The sequence below is a fragment of the Anomaloglossus baeobatrachus genome, chromosome 3 (genome assembly GCF_048569485.1).
Source record: "Anomaloglossus baeobatrachus isolate aAnoBae1 chromosome 3, aAnoBae1.hap1, whole genome shotgun sequence".
Classification (NCBI taxonomy): Eukaryota; Metazoa; Chordata; class Amphibia; order Anura; family Aromobatidae; genus Anomaloglossus; species Anomaloglossus baeobatrachus.
This window is the reverse complement of record NC_134355.1, coordinates 464,912,884-464,935,784: the sequence shown is the minus strand read 5'-3', so window position 1 is coordinate 464,935,784 and position 22,901 is coordinate 464,912,884. Positions and strand designations below refer to the sequence as shown.

The window sequence follows — 22,901 nt, the reverse complement described above, 5'->3', positions numbered from 1 at the left end:
GGTGATAGGTGTTATAGACTGAGCAGGTTTTTTATAAGGTTGCTCTAGGGGCTTCCTGATGGTGAATGTGTGCCGCCCCGGTGGAAGCAGCCGGGCTGCTCGGATCCGTGTTCGCTGTGGTTTGAAGGTCTCCGGACCCGGGGGTTGTGCGGCCACTCAAATATAAGGGGTATATATACAGGGGAGTTAGCATGTAGTTCGTGACGCCACCCGTGGTGTACGGTAATTTGGGGAGTACCGCCGCTGCCGTTGGGAGTACCCGGGGTGATAAAGTGGGGTAGCAAGGTGTTGTAACCCTCTACGAGTAGGGGGGGATGCCTCAGTACTCGGTGAAGGGTGCTGTGGGGTACAGGGGTCATTCTTGTACTCACGCAGTTCATAAACAGACACTGACAACCGGGTAAACCAAGTCTCTGGGTACCGCTGCCGCTGAGGGGAGCTCGTCCGGGTCCTGTCCCCAATGGGGCTGCCTGGTGATCCGTGACCTGCCTCCTGGCACTTAGTTTGACTTCAATTTGATGGCTTGGTAGCATGGAACTAGCCGGGCCCCACTCCCTACTAAGGCTAATTATGGGAGCTTGCTCTCAGGGGTCATGCTTAGGATTTTCTGGACAATTTTGGATTTGGAAAGTTCTATCTCCCTCGTTGTGCTAATACCCTGATTCTGGAGCGGGTGGGAACAGATCATAAAAGCTCCATTCTCCTCAGGTGAATTGTCGGGTTGCCTGAAGCTACTCCCCGACCTAGGGTCCGTGTACCCCTTTGTGCCTTCAGTCCTGGACCGGTGATAGTGCTAGGCTGCCGCCTGTCCTCCTCGACAGGTCTGAGCACCTCGCCACAATCCCCTGCAACCGGGGGTCCGACTCCTCTAGGCCCAGACCACCGTCTGCAACCTAGACAGTTCCTTCAGGAGTCAACACTTCACACTTCCTCTGAGCTCCTCACAGCTCGAGGGCTACTTCCCAACCAGCCTCCTTCCACTCTCTGGCTCTACTCCACACTTACTGACTACACTCCTCACCTCCCCTCCCAGACCCCCCAGGTGGGCAACTCTATTCCCCTCAAGCCGTCCACTGGTGTGTCTAGTGGATGTGGTGCAGGATGTATCTAGGATTTGATTTGCTGTTGGAGGCAACACCATTTAGTTAGGGACCCAGAACCAAGAGGGAGGCGGAATACTGCATGGAAGGGCAGCTTGTGCAGTACCCTGTGACGACCTGACAGGGGCATCACAAATGGGGGCGCAAAAACCAGTTAGGGAGTCATACCCTCCATTGATAGGTAGGGACTTGTAGGGCTTATTAGGGTCAGTTGTGGAGGGTATTATTAAGATGCCGTTAGTATATTTACTGGCTTGAGTTGTATATCTGTTGCATATCGTGAACATATTAGGTATCTACCTTTTACAGATTGATGTGTTGATTATGTTATCTGCATGTATCTAAAAGAACCGGCCAGTATTTAATATATCACTAATGGTTTGTTATTTGCACACTGATTTCTGCTATATGATTACTTATATATGAATGATTTCCTTTAAGCTGGGTTCACACTAAACGACAGCGACAACGACGTCGCTGTTACGTCACCATTTTCGGTGACGTAACAGCGACCTTGTAAGTCGCTGTTATGATCGCTGCTTAGCTGTCAAACACAGCAGAAGCAGCGATCATAACGTCGCTGTGCTACATGTTCAGAGAGCAGGGAGCCGCGCTTAGCGCTGGCTCCTTGCTCTCCTGCAGCACACATCGGGTTAATTAACCCGATGTGTGCTGCAGCTACATGTCACAGTTCAGAGAGCAGGGAGCCGCGCGCACTGCTTAGCGCTGGCTCCTTGCTCTCCTTGCTACAGTATACATCGGGTTAATTACCCGATGCATACTGCAGCCACATGTCACAGTGCAGGAGCCGGCACTGGCAGCAAGAGCGGCGGAGGCTGGTAACCAGCGTAAACATCGGGTAACCAGGGAAAGGTCTTCCCTTGGTTACCCGATGTTTACGCTGGTTACAGCTTACCGCAGCTGCCAGTGCCGGCTCCTGATCGCTTCATTTCGTCGCTCTCTCGCTGTCACACACAGCGATGTGTGTGTCACAGCGGGAGAGTGACGACCAAAAAATGAAGCTGGACATTCAGCAACGACCGGCGACCTCACAGCAGGGGCCAGGTCGTTGCTGGATGTCACACACAGCGACAGCGACGGGACGTCGCTGCAACGTCACAGAAAATGGTGACGTAGCAGCGACGTCGTTGTCGTTGTCGCTGTGTGTGACACCAGCTTTAAGCCTCCTTTTTTGCAGCATTCCTATCTATCAAAGTACTCTGCTTAGTCATCGTATTCACTTCTGTGTGTTGTTTCCTTAATCTTTTTTAAATATTTATTAAAAGTTATTATTTAACAGGGTTTTTCTTTTTGAGGTTTAAATTATTTTAGTATTGCCATGGATAATTTTTGATGTGCAGCAGATTGATATTAACTATCAAAATACAGTTGCCATTCACACTAATATATTGAACTGCATGCAATCTTGTGGGCTACAGCACTCACTCTATAATTACCATTTTATGGTGGTCATTGGGGGCGTCAATCCTCATTGCTGCTGTTTTACATTGAGGAGTGAGTAGTGTCCTTGACGGGGCAAAATTGCCGCAGGTATTAATTGTATATTATATATCATCAAATAGGTCATAGACAAAAAGGGAAGGATACAATGTTTCAATTTCATCATAGTGATTTAAATCACAATCCCTGTATGGAAAATATTATGGAATATACTCCCCAAATCAACCAAGTACTTCGTGTAAAAACACGTATAGGAGACTTATTCAGATGATAAAATGTAAATTTTATTAATAAACAAACATACATTAAAAATTCATTTTCCATGGAGTAGGTACATGAGGTAAGGTGGAATCCATCCCACCCACCCACCAGGGAACTAACCACGTTTTAGCCCATCACAGCTCCATAAGCTAAATAGGATAATGAAAGATGCAATAACTAATGTACAATGGAGACTGTAAGGTCCAGGAGGTGGATCCACTGGACTGTGCACCCAAAGTCACCGGGGTCACGGAGTTCCTTAAGACAGTACGGAATACTGGTACAGGTGCCGGGAAGTAATGACAAGCAGTAGTACAGGAAACGGGACACGGCACAAGAGGACCTGAGCACTTAGCTTTCAAGACTAAGCTTCAAGACACGTTGATCAGGCCCCGCCCACATGGAAAGGCCAGTCTTATATACCCAGCACAGCCATATGTCATATCCTGCTTCAGGTGTGCTGGGCCTATAAGACCAGGAGAGTGGGGGCGGCCCGGTCCTATACAGAACCATGTGGCTAAGACTCAGAATCAGACTCATAAGACCAAGAGAGCACGAGTGGGAGCGGCAGACTTGACCAGTGGACACGTGGGCTGGATCAGTGGTTACAGAGTGGTGCAATGACGGTGAAGCCTGATCAGTGGGTACAGAGCGGTGCAGCGATGGTGAAACCGGCTCAATAGGTAAGGAGCGCTGCTGGGACACCGGGAGCATGACAGTACCCCCCCTTGAAGCCCCCCCTCTCCACGGCTGGGACATGAAGGCGCGCCGAAGAGAGGCAGCAACGTAATTCCGGGACAACCAGGATCGGGCCTCAGGACCGCAATCCACCCAATCGACCAGGAAGGACTACTTACCCCGGACTGTTTTCATGGCCACTATGTCCCGTATCGGGGAACCCATGTCAGCGGCAAGGGAGGCAATGGAAAGGGAAGGACAGTCAGAAGCAGGACTGGAATCATGGACGACCGGATCGGGCATCTCGGACCGGGTACAGGACAATGTCTCATCCTTGGTAGCCGGTGGACTCAACGTTCCAACTCCAGAAGGCGGTGGAATCAAAGTCTCATCTCCAGAAGATGGTGGAATCAAGGTCTCAGAGGCTGGGGACGATGGAACGACGCTGGACTGCGTCGTCTCCTCTTTTAGTTCCAGTGGCACCACAGGCACAAGTGACAGGAGTTGTGATACGGCGCTGGACTGCGTCGTCGCCTCTTCTTCTTCCTGCGGCATAACAGGTGACAGGGGTCGAGGAACGGGCTGTAGGCAGTGATCATGACACAAGGGCCCCCAGCGAGTAACAGTGCCAGAGCGCCAACTAATGGCAGGGTCATGGAGTTGTAGCCAGGGCAGACCCAGCAGGAGCGCGGGAGCCATTCTCGGGATGACATACAAGGCAATAGTCTCAGTGTGCAGAACACCAACACGGAGTCTCACGGGTTCGGTGGTATATAAGACGGGTTCGTATAATGGTTTTCCGTCCACAGAGGCGAACCAGAGGGGTTTAGCAAGAGGGATGACAGGTATTCGATAACGGTCCACTGTAGCTTGTAGGATGAAATTACTCGCTGCCCCCGAATCAATGTGAGCCTCTGCCATGAACCGGGTCTTCTCAGTCGTTATCTGGACAGTCTGTGTAACCAAGACTGACGGGATTCCGGTACCAAGGGTGGCGGTTCCCACCATCCCTTGGACTTGGGGTCTTCCTGGCCTCCCAGGGCAAGAGCGGAGCAGATGTGAACCGCTTCCACAATAGAAACACAGGCCCCGGGCGAGTCGCTCTGCACGGCGTTGCTCGGCTTGGCTCAGCTGGTCTATTTGCATAGGTTCGGGAGTTGATTCACAGGAAGGCAATGGCGGGGGAACGGTAGACCTCTGCGGGAAAAAGGCGTGACGGACTGGTCGCTTCTCCCGGGATACCTCCTTGGTCCGTTCCTGAAAACGGAGATCAATCCGGGTGGCTAGGGATATCAGAGCGTCCAATGTACGGGGAACGTCACGACTGGCTAATTCGTCCTTAATGCGGCCCGACAGGCCCTCCCAAAAGGCCGCCGTCAATGCCTCGTTGTTCCAGCCTAGCAAGGCAAGCGTGCGGAACTGGATGGCGTACTGGCCAACCGTTAGGGTCCCTTGGCGTAGCCAGAGGAGTGAAGAGGTAACCACGGTAGTACGTCCTGGTTCATCGAAGGTACTTCTAAAAGCCTGAAGGAATTCCCAGATGTCGGTGGTCACCATATCCTCGTTCTCCCACAACGGATTTATCCAGGCCAGAGCTTCGCCTTCTAGGTGTGACATTAGAAATGCCACTTTTGCTTGGTCTGAAACAAACAGGTGCGGGAGCAACTGGAAATGCAGGGAGCACTGGTTCAAGAAGCCTCTGCAGGTCTTGGGATCCCCCGCATAGCGAAGCGGTGTAGTGAGGCGGAGTTGCGAGGCCGAGGAGACAACGGGTTCGGACGTAGTCGCTGTTCGCTGCATCGACGAGGTCGAGGCGGCGGTCTGTAAAATATACAAGCGGCTGTCCACAGACGTCAGGAAAGTCAATATACGGGTTAAGGTTTCTCGCTGTCGCACCAGTTCCTGGTGCAGTTCAGCCAGTTCAGACGTCTGTGCTCCGGCGGAATACATGGCCTGATCAATCTGTAAGGTCCAGGAGGTGTATTCATTGGACCGTGCACCCTACTGGAGGCTTGGGTACACGGTAGCCGGAGCACTAGCGTGGCCGGGACGGGGACAGTGTCCCACAGGGGACGGGAAGAACAAAGTCACCGGGGCCACGGAGTTCCTTAAGACAGTACGGAATACTGGTACAGGTGCCGGGAAGTAATGACAAGCAGTAGTACAGGAAACGGGACATGGCACAAGAGGACCTGAGCACCTAGCTTTCAAGACTAAGCTTCAAGACACGTTGATCAGGCCCCGCCCACATGGAAAGGCCAGTCTTATATACCCAGCACAGCCCTATGTCATATCCTGCTTCAGGTGTGCTGGGCCTATAAGACCAGGAGAGTGGGTGCGGCCCGGTCCTATACAGAACCATGTGGCTAAGACTCAGAGTCAGACTCATAAGACCAAGAGCAGGACACAGGAGAGCACGAGCGGGAGCGGCAGACATGACCGGTGGACACGTGGGCTGGATCAGTGGTTACGGAGCGGTGCAATGACGGTGAAGCCGGATCAGTGGGTACAGAGCGGTGTAGGGACGGTGAAACCGGCTCAGTAGGTAAGGAGCGCTACTGGGACACCGGGAGCGTCACAGAGACACACTATGGGATCAATTGATCAATGTATAGGAAAACATTCCAGACTTGCCCATAGTGTATACAAGGAGGACCAGCAGATGGAAGTTCAAAGGTGGGTGAGTGAAGACCTTTAACCCGGACGCGCGTGTCGCAAATACTTCATCAGCAGGGTGCAGGCAAGTGTATCAATTGTATATTATAGCTGACATTCTGTTACATCGGCCAAAATCAGTTTTGGAAGCAATCGTGACCTTTTAGCACCCTAGATGCCACTATTAATCACAATAATCACACAATCACAAAAATGGCATTTGCATGGTTAACAGAGGGACAGAGCTCCCTCAACCGTCTTACGACCCCACAATCACAATTTTCGATCCTGATAATTGCCATAGCAGCACTACTTGGCCTCTGGGTACGGGTGCTCATTAGGCACTGCCATAGGCCCCCGTCACACATCTGTGTCTCCGGTATGTGTGATTGCCGTTTTCACACGTACCGGAGACACTGACACATGTAGACCCATTAAAATCAGTGGGTTTGCACACACGTGCGTGTTTTCCCATGGACTGTGTGTCCATGTGGAGCATACGTTTGTCTTGTGTCTATGTGCTCCACACGTACATATGTCCATTTTTTTTCTGGAAGCACGGGTGTCACACGGACCGCATGATGTGACCCATGTGACATCAGTGTAACACGTACTGGAGAAAATCACGTTTATGTGAAATAAAACGAATTTCTACACTCACCATCTCCAGCACTGCTGTCTCTGCCGCTACTGTCACTTGCATATTCACTGCACCAAGGACCGGAAGCAGCAGCAGCGGGGAGTATATATTATATTATATTTGTCCTCTGTTTACACCAGGCCAACTACAGTTGATGACTCAAACAGAGTCGAAATGTATGGTTTAGGCAACTGGGTATACTGTTTTTGCAGAAAAAATAGTAAAATAAAAATGATTTTTTGTTCAGCATCACAACTTTTGTCTACATTATGCTTTCTGCGTGCCAGAGCTACCCTACTGTATTATATTGTTTCTTTTGCTCTTGAGCACCTATGTACAGTGAGAAGAGTCTTAATACCCCTTGTAATAGTCTGGTGGTGTCTTACTGAGGGGGCTACAGTGGTTGTGGAGCGGGGGTCACAGGAGACAGGGGCATTTTCCTTAAGTCCGCTGCTGGGAGATCACCGCCCATAGCACAGCCACCTCAGCCCCAGCACAGCCGCCGCAGCCCCAGCACAGCCACCGCAGCCCCAGCACAGACGCTGCAGGCCTGCCGCAGCCCATGCACAGCCACCGCAGGCCCAACTCAACCTCCACAGCTACAGCACCTACAGCCCCAGCACAGCTGCCACAGCAGAGCGCCCACACCTCAAGCACAGCACCCACAGGATTGAATCTGCCTCTTGCTACTCCTCTCCACCATGTCGCGGTAAGCTACCTTTGGATTATAAGATGCACCCCTCATTTTGGGAGGAAAAATGTGTCTTATCCGAAAAATACAGACATATAGGGACATTCAAAGTAGGTTAAGAAATTGTGAACGTATAGAGATAATGTATTATTAAGAACAAAAATTATAAACTATTAAAATGTCCAATAGTATCCCATTGTTTTAGGGAAGGGGAGAGAATAAAGATTGGGGTCCTCGTCTTATTGTTATTTTCTTGTTATTGTTACTGTTATTGTTATTAAAATGGAAGGGATTATCTGTTAATTGTATAATTGTCTCTTTTTTTAGAGAGGAGGACCCTGTGTACAAAGGATTGTAACTGAATCTGGTTGCAGCAAATTGACCATAATGATATGATTGTCATTGCCATCACGTTGGTTATAAGTCATCTGATATACTGTATTTATATAGTTACATAGGTTGAAAAAAGACCTAGGTCCATCTTGTTCAACCTTCCTGCACCAATTATACATTTTGTCACTAAGTCATTTATAACCGACAATGTTGTGTTTACTGAGGAAATCATCCATCCCTTTTTTAAAAGTTTTTATAGTGTCTCCTATTACTACATCTTGTGGTAGGGCATTCCACAGTCTGACTGCTCTAACTGTAAAGAACCCTTTCTTATTTAGGCCGGTTTCACACATCCGGCTTTTTGCCGGTTTACCGGATCCGGCGCTCTCCCGTACAGACAATACAGTACAGTGACAGCGCTGTAACTTCCGGGTCACATGCGCCGGTCACATGACAGCATGTGACCGGCGCTTGTTGCACTGTCACTGTACTGTAGTCACTGTATGGGAGAGCGCCGGATCCGGCAAACCGGCGAAAAGCCGGATGTGTGAAACCGGCCTTAGCTGTCGGAATCGCCTTTCTTCCACTCACAGTGAATGCCCCCTGGTTCTTAGTATAGTCTTTAATAATATATATTAGTTAGTTTGATGTGATTTTCTTTTGTAATTAAAATTTTGCCAATATTACTGGCTATATATAAGATGATAATATAGAAAAAAACAATATTTTTTATTAACCCACTCACAACCTTTGACAAACATTTACGTCATTTTCGGGAAGGGTTTCACAGTCTACTATGATGTAAACTCATGTAAACTTATGTCATGGAGATCATGCAGCACATAAACTGTGCCCGCACAATCGCCACCGGGAGCTCAATGTAAGTTATGTCTCTGCACAGTCCCTGCGCTACCTTTGTCTGTTTAACACCCTAAATAGCGATCACAGAATTTAATTGCGGGCTGCCGATCGTTGCCATGTCAACCGAAGGTCAAATAATGACCTCTGGGTTTACTGGCTACGATGGCCTTTTAGATCATGCTAGGAGCATTGTCTAAGAGGAGTTCTGTCAGTGTATGTAGTTGAGAAGTGTAATTTATAGCAATTTATGGGTATTGCAATACATTATATAAGTAATCACACTAATAAAAGTTAAAGTCCTATGAAGCGACTATGGAAATAAAAAAGAGAAGGAAAAACTAAAAATAAAATAATCCACAGAAGAAGAAAATATTATACCAATAAATACATATATTTATGTTTAAACAAAAAATAAACCAAAAAAGTACACATATTTGGTATTGTCTGATCCAGAACATAGTGGAATAAAATGCAGGGCAGGGTAGATCAAAGTGCGCCTGTGCAGGATCTCACTGTCGGCTAGTATAGATGACGTAGAACGCGTCATCCACACTAGGTTCAGAAGGAGGACAAAGATGGCTGAAAGAGGAGGCGCAGGACCCGGAGAACGGAGATGCCCATCCGCCCAGTCTGCTCCGCATCGACTGTTAGGTAAGTATTCTAAACATCCGGTGACAGGTTGCCTTTAAGCCAATTTTGTGTTCCAAAAGTTAAATAGTTCTCCTACCCTTCCCAGCTCAAAAACTAGTTTTCCGCAACATATGGGGTTATCAGCGTACTTAAGAGAAATTACACAACAAATTGTTTGGTCTATTTTCACCTGTTACTCTTGTGACAACAAAACATTTTGAGCTAAAGAAACATTTTTACTATCGGTCCTTCACTCATTGTGATGCTGATCGCACCTTTGTTGTGCTTTGTGGGGGGCAATGTGTTACAATCTCTCCTGATGCTCAGCTCAGGATAGTCATCCCAATGCATGTTTCACCAGATTTCCTGGCTACTTTCAGGACAAGTGGCCTCTGTATACATCAAATCTTGATTGATGGCACAAGCAGCCAATTAAATTCACTATCATTGAGACATGTGTTTGGCAAAGGAAAGTCTTTATATTTATAAGAGTTGTTAGGTCACAGGTTATATTGGATTCAATCAAATGTAAGCAAGTAGGGTTATAGGTTATAATTCTACTAAATATTTGTGAAAATTGTATCCCATTGTATTTACTCAATTGTATCACTATGTGTGGAGTATAATTTTATCGGCAAAGCTATACATTATTTCTAAATGTCTATAAATTATACCCTAAAAAATATGAAAGTATTTAACCCCTTTATGACCTAGGATGTACCTGTAGGTTGCCTTCCTCCCTTTAATGCAGGCGTAGTAACGATATGTGTACCTGAGCAACTACTTTTATACTTACAGTATCTTTTGAAGAACAATGCATATTGCTATTCTTTTACTTCCTGCTTCTGAAGAAGTCTTTTCGAATACATGTACTGTATTATTGCTGTACAACAGTTTTCAATAAAACACATTTTATCCCCTTCACCCAAGGGGGATTTTCCATTTTTTGTTTTAATTTTTTCCTGCCCTTTTTTCGAGAGTCATAACTTTTTTTATTTTTCCATCAATATAGCTATATGAGGGTTTGTTTTTTGCGCAATGAGTTGTACTTTTGAATGACATCATTTATTCTGTCCCATGTTGTACTTGAAAGCAGGAAAAAAATTCCAAGTGTTGTGAAATTGCAACAAAAAGTGCAACTGCACAGTTGTTTTTTCATTTACCATACTCCCTATATGGTAAAACTGACTTGGCAATATGATTCCCCAGGTCAGTACGAGTATGTAGATACCAAACAAGTATAGTATTTATTTTATTTAAAGGGTGAAAAAAAATGTAGAAGTTTGTAAAAAAAAAAAGAATTGCTCTTTTGTCGCCGTTTTCCAAAACGCGTAGTCTTCTCATTTTTTGGGATTTGGGGCTGTGTGAGAACTTTTTGCATCTTGAGCAGATGTTTTTAATTATATCATTTTTAGGTAGATGTTATGTTTTGATCACCTGTGAATGTTTATTTTTAATGCAGATCGGCATTTTTGAACTTGGCGATACGAAATGTGTATTTTTATTTATTTATTTCTTTATTATTTTATTTCCATTGTGGCAAAAGGGGGGTGACTTGAACTTTTAGGATTTTTTCCATTGTTTTAAAAACATTTTTGTTACAGGAGATAACTTGGACTATGTATCTAATATCTACAAAGGAATTGTACTGGAATCTCTTATACAGAAAATGTGGAAACTATATGTGTATTAAAACTGTAATGTCCACATCGATGGTTCTCTCAATTTATATTTATTATGGTGGTAATTGGTAAATTGTTCTGAGCACTTTATATGTTTTGGCTTAAAATATGGATATTTTATCATTTTTAAGTGATCTGTGTGATGTGCTGTTATCCATTCACAGTATGGTGGTGTTATCTAGTCACTGTATAATAGTATTATCCAATTATAGTATGGGGGTATTATCCAGTCACTGTATGGTGGTATTATCCAATCATTGTATGGTGGTGTTATCCAGTCACTGTATGGTGGTGTTATCCAGTCACTTTATGATGGTGTTATCCAGTCACAGTATGGTGGTATTATCCAGTCACTGTATGGTGGTGTTATCCAGTCACTGTATAATAGTATTATCCAATTATAGTATGGGTTATTATCCAGTCATAGTATGGTGGTGTTATCAAACTACAGTATGTTGGTCTAATCCAGCCATAGTATATTGGTCTTATCCAATCACAGTATGGTTATTTTATCTATTAGCAGTAAGGTGGTGTTTTCCAGTCATGGTGAAGTGGCATTATCCAGTTATAATTTGGTGGTGGTATCCAGTCATAGTATAGTGGTATTATCCAGGTATGGTTTGGTGATGTTTTACAGTCAATGTTTGTTGTCTTATCTAATAACGTTGAGATGGGGTTAGCCAGTCAATGTATTGTGGTGTTATCTAGTTATGATTTGGTGATGTTATCCATTGAATGTGTGTTGGCCTCATCTAGTTATGGTACGATGGTGTTATCCCAACACTGTATTGTGTTATTATCCAGTCATGGTGGGGTGGTATTATTCAGTTACAATATGGTGGTGAAATATAGTCTGGGAAGGACGGTGTCAGAGCAACTTGTTGTTACTATTCCCCTTGTCAAAAGTTTTGTTCCTACAAAGTCTATTGGTTTTGCAGTTTACCAATTAAAGTGCTTTTATTGTTGCCATTTGCACAATATGGTTCCTGCCACATTGGGGGAGAATGCAAATTAAAACTGATTAGACACAATATTATCCAACAAAATATTTGGTTACTATAACTATATACAGTATGTAACAAATAGTATATTAGTACACAAGACTAAATGATCTACCTTTAGGATCGCTGCAGTTTTGAGACTCCACGCTTCTGACTTTAAGGTCTTCATTGAATAGAACATGTGCTGAACATTTGGCTTGATACTGAAAAATAAATGTTTTATACCAATTATTCCAATGTTATCATTTATTTCTAGAATTTATACGGATTGCACATGGATAATATACACTATAAGAAAAAAAAATTCTCGATCTCTGACGATTTTATATGCTTGGGTGAACCCCGTCTTAGGTTTCTTTCACAAATCCATGTAAAACAGAAACGTGTTTCACGATCCATGGTGTAGGTGCATATATGTGTACGTGTGTCCATGTGTGTGTGTTCTACGTGTGCTGTCCCTGTGCTATCTGTGTGACATCCAGATAGCACACTGACAGCATGAGCTGGTATACTTACCTGTCTCCGGAGCTGCTGTCTCCGGCGCTGCTGTTACTAACGGGTTTTTGGTGAGTGCAGTTAATATGCAATGAGCATAATGGGGCCCGGAAGCAACAGCAGAGGCAGAAACAGCAGCGCTGGAGACAGGTAAGCATAAAAATTATTTATTTTTATGTCACCTGTATTTTCTCTGGTATATGTCACATAGATGAAATCCGTGAGACATCCTTGCAGAATCCTTGTAAGATTCTGGCATGTCTCATTTCAGGCTGCTTATTCTTTTGCACTCCTGGAAATAGGCCACCTCTAGACATGTCTGGCAGCTCTCTAATAGAGAACAAAGGAGCACTCAGCCAAATGAGCACCCCTATATATGGGAGAGCAGGACAGACAACCAGAAAAACTGTTGTTTGGCCAACCTCCATCTAATCTGTGTATGGCTTTATACATTGAGGAGACCACCAGGATGTATGCTTGACCTCTAGTCTATTTAAACTCATCAATGCGATAGTTGAGTGAGGAAAATCAAGGAACGTAGGACTCTTGTTCTAGTAATTTCTATCAGTGAATTTCTTTTGCTTTCCAGTGCGAGTTTATGACATGTTTATTTTCATAAGAAGAGTGAGACAGTATTGAGGTCTGGTTTGACTGTTGCAGAGGTCCCCAAAGCTAAGTTCTTGCACACATTTACAACATAAAATACATCTACACCTTTATAAGCCACATTGGAAAGGATTTGCATAAATTCTGGATTAGATAAATCTAAAATCTTACTTCATAGGTTGGTAAACATTCCTGCCATGATTTGCCAGTCTTCACTTCACAGGAGCCTTCTTGTGCTTCATACTCAACAAAATGATGAATATGACCATCTTCTTCAGTCTGAAGGAAAATTAATTATAAGAATTCATATCAAAATAACAATTAAAATTTCCGTTAATACGTGTGTTTTTAATGTGTGCATATTATCATCTTATTTGTCATTCTTATTGACAGGAAGGTGTCCTAGACTTAAATATTAAGTAATCCCATATCTCGTGGAATCCAAAATGGGGATCTGACTTCTGAGACCGGGGCACTGGATTACGGGACTAGCTCTCTGCAGATCCCTGTCTTGAATGTACTGGAGGTGGGCATGCTCAACCTCCGCTAGATTTATTGTCCCAGGGAATGTCTAAAAGACTCTGGTATCATGGGCAACATAGTCTGAATTAGGAAACCATATTACAGAAGAAGAAGGAATTAAGAATTAATTAACCTAAATATAGCACATCAACTGTATAAATATACACAAGACATAGATCAGAGCTGTCATTAAAGCACAGTTCCAGCGTTTTGTTTGTTTTTTTACCGCTAGAGGGTTTTTTTTAAAAGGGAACTAACCAGCAGGATTTTAATATATAAAGTAAAGGCAGTACCATATTGGCACTAGCATTGTGATTAAAATCAACTGTTTTACAGTGGGACCTTGAATTACGAGCATAATTGGTTCCGGGAGTGTGCGCTTAAACCAAGTTACTCCTATATCAAAGCTAATTTTCCCATAGGAAATAATTGAAACACAGACAATTTGTTCCACAACCCAAGTACTGTACTGTATTCACAAATGCAAATTGACATACAGTACAGTATAGTGCACTATACAGAGTACGAAGTACTAAGGGAGTAGTTAGCAAGTCAACCACTAGGGGGCGATAGAGTAGTAAAACAAGCCTGGTCTAATGTAACACTGCCCTAAAGTACTGAAGCTCACCTAAGAGAGCAGCAAGCAGGCAAGCCCACTAGAGGGCAGTAGAGAAGTCAAGTAGCCGGAATATAGCGCCCCTGAACCCATCAGGGCACTACAAGGTATTGCATCCTATCAAAGATGCAGGGCCTACATCCAGGGACCTGGAAGACCAGTGCCGGTAACCGCAAAACACACTAAAATCCCAGTTTTCCCCCATCCCTAAGGACTCGTGACAGACTAGAATTGGACCCAATGGATGGCCAGTGGCCACCCAGGGGTGGAGCTGATCCAGTCCACTAGACGACAACCAAGTGGGAGGGGACTGACAGTTAGACAGTTAGTAAGTGGAAGCGAGAGAGAACGGACGTAACTGCCCTGACACGGGAGTGTAACGGTGACAGGCCCGGATTGACCATAGGGCAATTCTGGCAAATGCCAGATTGGCCGGTCCCTGTAGTGGGCCGGTGCCTGTAATGGGCCACTGTATCTGCAGTCACCGCCGCGCTCCTCAGCAGTGTGTACATGCCGGGCACACTAGCTGCAGCAGGACCAGGAGGCAGCGCGCTGTGCTGTGCCGACTCTGCTGTGTGATAGTGTGCCCTGTATGCACACGCTGCTGAGGAGCACGGCAGTGGCGGTGCCGGTGACCGCAGCTTCCTCCTTCCTATTGAAATGTATTTGCATCTTTCAGACGTAAATACATTTGAACAGTGCACCGGGATTGCACAGTGCACCACCCCCGACGTGCAGCAACGTGATGAGATCAGCACCTTGCTGACATCATCACAGTGCTGCGGGCGCCACACTGGATGCATCAGGCAGCGGTAAGCGCTCCATGGAGGAGCCGAAGAGACAGGTGTAATTAATGGGGATGAGTGCGGTGGGGCTGAGGACACATAACGGGGAGCATTTGTGAAGGAACACAGCTTTGTGACAGGCAGAGGGGGAGTACTGTATTCCGAGGGAGTGGGGGAGGAAGGAGTGTGTAGTGATGAGGTAGTGTAATTTGTGTGTGTATAAGGTGATGGGGGGTGCATTGTATTATGTCTGGGGAGGGGGTAATGGAGGGTGCATTGTATTGCGTGTGAGTTTGTGGGGGAGGGGTAATGGAGGGTGCATTGTATTTGTGTGTGTGTAGAGGGTGATGGGAGGTGCATTGTATTGTGTGTGTGTGTAGGGGTAATGGGGGTGCATTGTATTGTGTGTATGTGTGTGTGGGGGAGGGGTAATAGAGGGTGCATTGTATTATGTGTATGTGTGTAGGATAATGGGGGTGCATTGTATTGTGGGTGTGGGGGGGAGGGGTAATGGAGGGTGCATTGTATTGTGTGTGTGTGCGTGTGCATGTGTGTGTATAGGGGTAATGTGGGGGCATTGTATTGTGTGTGTGTGTGTGTGTGGGGGGGGGGATTACAAAAGAGCAGTTTGGGGGAATATATAAATAAATAATAATAATAATAATAATAATAAAAAAGGGGCAATATGGGGGGATATTATTGAGAGAGGCAGTGTGGGGGTATATTATAAAGAGAGCAGTGTGGAGAAGCTGTGTATGGGGACATTATGGAAAGAGGCAGCGTGGGGGTATATTAAGGAGAGAGGCAGTGTGGGAGGTATTTTAGATAAGGGCAGTGTGGGGGGATATTTTGTGAAGGAACCACAGCAATTATTTATTCAGGGGCACAGCATGGAAGATATTTATATTTATGAGGAAGTATAATGATACTTTTATTTTTAAAGGTGCTGTGTGGGTGCTGCTGAAGAATAAAGAAGGGCTTCAGAGACGAGCGGTCGGCACGAAACCTCATCAATAACGTCTGTACTGCGTGGAGACAAAAAGGATGGGAATGACTCAGAAGATGTCACCTATAAAGGTATCTGGATGTAAATGATTATTTGTGATATTGCCTGCATCTTATCAGTATTGTGGTTCCTGTATGGTCCGCAGCCTGATAACAACAACTCCCAGCATCTCCTTACTATTGTTCAGCTGGGAGTTGTAGATTCCGGCATCTTCCGAGCCTTCCCATTGATCTGCATTGTAAAATACAGAACGTTTTCCAAGTGGAAAACACCAGAAGAATGGAGCGGTTACTTCTTTTAATCACTTGGTAGTTTTAGAAACCTGAAGTGGGTAAAAGATGCTCAAAAGCCTGATCCTGTGCACAGCGAGTAGAGGCAGATGGTCATTCGAGGATTTTTCATAGTGGTTTCCATGGTGGGATCTGCCCCAAAAATGTCATTGCACATTCCCTAAGTGGTATGTGTCCAAAATTATCACCAGTGACAACAATAGCTTCCCTGATCACCTATCTGTAGAATAGGTCATCAATATTAGTTCAGGGGGATCTGATTTTGTATCCCTGCCCATCAGCTATATGACCGCAGCATTATATGGAGAGCAGCATCCTCTTCATTATCTGCGAGACCCAGCTCTGTAGGGAAAATAGCGGCTTCACCAGATCCTGCAACTAAGATAAATAAATAAATAGGCCTGAGCTGTAATACTGGATGCAGCCGTGACTACATGTTATACGTATGGTTGTGTTGCACAACCTACAAGTGCACAAAGATATTACACATTCAACATGCGAAAAGTGGGCCTGTGTACCCCCAAATGCCAGGGCTGAATTTTAGTCCCAGTCCAGCCCTGAATGGTGACCTGAGGGCGCAGGTTTGTGGTTACCGGTGGAGTACGGCGAAGTACTCCCGGAACCATAGCACCGAAGGGGTACAGAGCCCTAGGTCAGGCAAATGCGCCAGGCAGACCTGATAAAATCTGCACAGTGAGGGAACCATCCAGGACCTCACTGACCTTAGAAGTCCGAGGGCACCAGCAGTAAAGGGAGATCCAGGGACCGGAACCGAACACCGACCCTACAGGGTTCACACTGTTTCAGCTCAGTTTTTTGGTGTTTTTTGTATGTTATCTTGCTTTGTTGCAAGTTGGGGGCGCAGCCCTCCTAATACTGAGACTGAACAACTAATTGCGTCTTACTTTGCTGTGTATTTAATCTGGGACACAGCTGACCACTTGCCACCATTCATATTGGAGTTTTGACATGACACTAGTCAGGTATTGATAATGTTTTTAACTTCAGTAGGTTAGGGACTGTCTCAGATGGGTACACCTTGACGAGGTGAGACAGCTTCTTACCTTTTTGCAAAAATGTATACACTAAGTACCCTGTTATTAAGCACTTGCAGTTTATTTATTTATAGTCAGGGTATTTTTCATGCAATTTTTCTCTTTGGTTTTTTTCTAGGGTTCACACTGCCCGCCGTATGGACCAGAGACTGAGAGACACACAGGAGGGGAACCCCAGACGCTCAAAGCCACGGGACCCACCAACTTGAGAAAGGTGCAGGGGAAAAAAGCCACCAGGTCACCAACCCGGCACTGGGACTAAGAGAACCAGCGGCGAACATCAGCCTTCCTCTAAGAAACCAGTTACCAACTACTGTGATTAAAGAGAACCAGTTACACTGCAACCCCTTTGTGCAGACTAACTTCTTTCTGCGCTTAACTTAATCACCTACCCCCTGGGGCCCCGGCCCTACTTGCAGAGGGCCCAACTTCCAAGCTGCCATTACCATCAGCCCCAGCGGTGAGAGACTGTGCATCGGTGGTTCTATCTCCATGACCGCAAACCGCAAGTGGCGTCACGACATAAACTTTATTGAACATTCCCCTGTATATAACCCCTTTTAAAGTGACCCCCAGGGTCATGGAACTGGGTAACGGCCACCTAATGACACATGCCAGTAGTACCCTGCCCAGGACCAAGTACCCCATAGCCCTGGGGCGGTACAGGAACAAAGCAGGACATGACAGGGACAAGATGGGAGACACAGGTCAGGTCGGGTCCGGAGGGAGACAGAGGTCAGGTCGGTTCATAGAGGAGATGGAGGTCAGGATGGGACAGGGCAGAATACAGGTCACGCAGCTGAGCCAGAAATATCACTGCCAAAGAACCTCCGGTGCAACGAAAGGATATAGTGGCCTGTCTATCAGAGCCAGGCAGCAAGGATTAACCCCTCACGGCCTATATATATATATATATATATATATATGTATATATATATATATATATATACACACAGTTAGGTCCAGAAATATTTGGACAGTGACACAAGTTTTGTTATTTTAGCTGTTTACAAAAACATGTTCAGAAATACAATTATATATATAATATGGGCTGAAAGTGCACACTCCCAGCTGCAATATGAGAGTTTTCACATCCAAATCGGAGAAAGGGTTTAGGAATCATAGCTCTGTAATGCATAGCCTCCTCTTTTTCAAGGGACCAAAAGTAATTGGACAAGGGACTCTAAGGGCTGCAATTAACTCTGAAGGCGTCTCCCTCGTTAACCTGTAATCAATGAAGTAGTTAAAAGGTCTGGGGTTGATTACAGGTGTGTGATTTTGCATTTGGAAGCTGTTGCTGTGACCAGACAACATGCGGTCTAAGGAACTCTCAATTGAGGTGAAGGAACTCTCAATTGAGGCTGAAAAAAAAGAAAAAATCCATCAGAGAGATAGCAGACATGCTTGGAGTAGCAAAATCAACAGTCGGGTACATTCTGAGAAAAAAGGAATTGACTGGTGAGCTTGGGAACTCAAAAAGGCCTGGGCGTCCACGGATGACAACAGTCGTGGATGATCGCCGCATACTTTCTTTGGTGAAGAAGAACCCGTTCACAACATCAACTGAAGTCCAGAACACTCTCAGTGAAGTAGGTGTATCTGTCTCTAAGTCAACAGTAAAGAGAAGACTCCATGAAATTAAATACAAAGGGTTCACATCTAGATGCAAACCATTCATCAATTCCAAAAATAGACAGGCCAGAGTTAAATTTGCTGAAAAACACCTCATGAAGCCAGCTCAGTTCTGGAAAAGTATTCTATGGACAGATGAGACAAAGATCAACCTGTACCAGAATGATGGGAAGAAAAAAGTTTGGAGAAGAAAGAGAACGGCACATGATCCAAGGCACACCACATCCTCTGTAAAACATGGTGGAGGCAACGTGATGGCATGGGCATGCATGGCTTTCAATGGCACTGGGTCACTTGTGTTTATTGATGACATAACAGCAGACAAGAGTAGCCGGATGAATTCTGAAGTGTACCGGGATATACTTTCAGCCCAGATTCAGCCAAATGCCGCAAAGTTGATCGGACGGCGCTTCATAGTACAGATGGACAATGACCCCAAGCATACAGCCAAAGCTACCCAGGAGTTCATGAGTGCAAAAAAGTGGAACATTCTGCAATGGCCAAGTCAATCACCAGATCTTAACCCAATTGAGCATGCATTTCACTTGCTCAAATCCAGACTTAAGACGGAAAGACCCACAAACAAGCAAGACCTGAAGGCTGCGGCTGTAAAGGCCTGGCAAAGCATTAAGAAGGAGGAAACCCAGCGTTTGGTGATGTCCATGGGTTCCAGACTTAAGGCAGTGATTGCCTCCAAAGGATTCGCAACAAAATATTGAAAATAAAAATATTTTGTTTGGGTTTGGTTTATTTGTCCAATTACTTTTGACCTCCTAAAATGTGGAGTGTTTGTAAAGAAATGTGTACAATTCCTACAATTTCTATCAGATATTTTTGTTCAAACCTTCAAATTAAACGTTACAATCTGCACTTGAATTCTGTTGTAGAGGCTTAATTGCAAATCCAATGTGGTGGCATGCAGAGCCCAACTCGCGAAAATTGTGTCACAGTCCAAATATTTGTGGACCTAACTGTATATATATATGTATATATATATATATATATATATATATATATATATATATATATATATATGTATCTAATATATAAAGCTCAGTGTATGTGTGTATGTCCGCTAAAGGAATCCACACCGTCGCATTTACTATCACGAAATTTTGCACAGACACTCCATGTGGCTCAGGGAACGTCATAGACTATGTTTGGGCGGGAAAATTTAACCCCCGTGCTTTCCAGTTACTCTACAAAAATCCTGCAGCCATTAAACTGAATGGAGCTGGGAGCTATAGACTATGAATAGCAACTATCAGTGGTTGCTATAGGAACAAAATAAACTGTTAGTATAAGATAGGATAGACTGATAGAGAGAGACGGAAAAAGACAGACAGACAGAGACAGACCGGGAAAGAGACAGCCCTGGAAAGAGACAGCCCTGGAAAGAGACAGCCCTGGAAAGAGACAGCCCTGGAAAGAGACAGACGTGCAAAGAGACAGACGTGCAAAGAGACAGACGGGCAAAGAGACAGACGGGCAAAGAGACAGACGGGCAAAGAGACAGACGGGCAAAGAGACAGACGCCCAAAGAGAGACCTGAAAAGGTGGCTTTACACACTGCAACATCGCAAACGACATCGCTGTAACGTCACCGGTTTTGTGACGTTACAGCGACCTCCCCAGCGACATTGCAGTGTGTGAAACACATCAGCGACCTGGCCCCAGCTGTGAAGTTGTGATCGCTACAAATCGTTCAGGACCATTCTTTGGTCCTTTGTTTCCCGCTGTGCAGCATGATCGCTAGAAAGTCTCAGTGTGTAAAGGCAATTTTACAGCGACTCTGCGGCTCTGTCTGTGTAGCGTCCTGATTAGCGGTCACCTGTGAAGGATTCACCGGTGACCGCTAATCCCCCGAGTGACTGAAGTGTCCCCCCTTCTCTCATACTCACCGATCCCCGATCACCGGCGCTGCACGGCATTCACACTGCTCCAGCGGCTTTTCCTTTTTTGAAAAAGCCGGCCGCTCATTAAACAATCTCGTATTCCCTGCTTTTCCCCGCCCACCGGCAAATATGATTGGTTGCAGTGAGACACGCCCACACGCTGAGTGACAGCTGTGTCACTGCACCCAATCACAGCAGCCGGTGGGCGGGTCTATACTGTGCAGTAAAACAAATAAATAAATAATTAAAAAATCCGGCGTGCGGTCCCCCCCTATTTTAATTCCAGCCAGATAAAGCCATACGGCTGAAGGCTGGTATTCTCAGGATGGGGAGCTCCACGTTATGGGAGCCCCCCAGCCTAACAATATCAGTCAGCAGTTGCCCAGAATTGCCGCATACATTAGATGCGACAGTTCTGGGACTGTACCCGGCTCTTCCCGATTTGCCCTGGTGCGTTGGCAAATCGGGGTAATAAGGAGTTATTGGCAGCCCATAGCTGCCAATAAGTCCTAGATTAATCATGTCAGGCGTCTCCCCGAGATACCTTCCATGATTAATCTGTAAATTACAGTTAAAAAACACACACACACGAAAAATCCTTTCTTAGAAATAAAAAACACAAACACATTCCCTTATTACCAATTTATTACCCACAACAAAGCCCTCCATGTCCGGCGTAATCCAGGATGGTCCAGCGTCGCATCCAGCTCTGCTGCATGGAGGTGACCGGAGCTGCAGAAGACACCGCCGCTCCGGTCACCTCCACGCAGCTAATGAAGAGAGCCGTGTGATCGGCTGAGCTGTCACTGAGGTTACCTGGATGCAGCGGTGGATGCAGCGGTGGCCGCGGGTAACCTCAGTGACAGTCCAGCTGATCGCGCTACTCACTGCCGCTCCGGTCAGCTCCACGCAGCAAATGAGGTGAGTAGCGCGATCAGCTGAGCTGTCACTGAGGTTACCCGCGGCCACCGCTGCATCCACCGCTGGATCCAGGTAACCTCAGTGACAGCTCAGCCGATCATCACACGGCTCTCTTAATTAGCTGCGTGGAGGTGACCGGAGCGGCGGTGTCTTCTGCAGCTCCTGTCACCTGCATGCAGCTGAGCTGGAAGCGACGCTGGAGGTCCGTGGATTACGCCGGACATGGAGGGCTTTGTTGTGGGTAATAAATTGGTAATGAGGGAATGTGTTTGTGTTTTTAATTTCTAATAAATGATTTTTTCGGGGGTGTGTGTTTATTTACTGTCACAGATTAATCATGGAAGGAATCTCGGGGAGACGCCTGACATGATTAATCTAGGACTTATTGGCAGCTGTGGGCTGTCAATAACTCCTTATTACCCCGATTTGCCAATGCACCAGGGCAAATCGGGAAGAGCCGGGTACAGCCCCAGAACTGTCGCATATAATGTATGCGGCAATTCTGGGCGTCTGCTGGCTGATATTGTTAGGCTGGGGGGCTCCCCATAACGTGGAGCTCCCCATCCTGAGAATACCAGCCTGCAGCCGTATGGCTTTATCTGGCTGGTATTAAAATTGGGGGGACCGCACGCCGGATTTTTTAATTATTTATTTATTTTACTGCACAGTATAGACACGCCCACCGGCTGCTGTGATTGGGTGCAGTGACACAGCTGTCACTCAGTGTGTGGGCGTGTCTCACTGCAACCAATCACATTTGCCGGTGGGCGGGGAAAGCAGGGAATACGAGATTGTTTAATGAGCGGCCGGCTTTTTCAAAAAAGGAAAAGTCGTCGGAGCAGTGTGAAAGCCGTGCAGCGCCGGTGATCGGGGATCGGTGAGTATGAGAGAGGGGGGAAAATCACCAGCAAATGAGGTGAGTAACGCGATCAGCTGAGCTGTCACTGAGGTTACCCGGTGGCCGCCACTGGATCCAGCGGTGGCCGCGATTAACCTCAGTGACAGCTCAGCTGATCGCGCTACTCACCTCATTGTGGAGCTGACAGGAGCGGCGGTGAGTAGTGCGATCAACTGAACTGTCACTG

General features: G+C 45.9%; 1 protein-coding gene across 1 annotated transcript in view; it reads right to left on the bottom strand.

Moving 5' to 3' along the window:
- Window positions 1–22,901, bottom strand: part of LOC142295437 (T-kininogen 1-like) — a 108,173-nt gene that overhangs the window by 70,664 nt on the left and 14,608 nt on the right. Inside the window, exons 2-3 of the mRNA XM_075338538.1 lie at window positions 13,266–13,373; window positions 12,109–12,196 (exon numbers count right to left, since the gene is read on the bottom strand). Of these exons, the coding sequence (XP_075194653.1) occupies window positions 12,109–12,196; window positions 13,266–13,373 (196 nt within the window). The remainder of the gene's footprint in view (window positions 1–12,108; window positions 12,197–13,265; window positions 13,374–22,901) is intronic.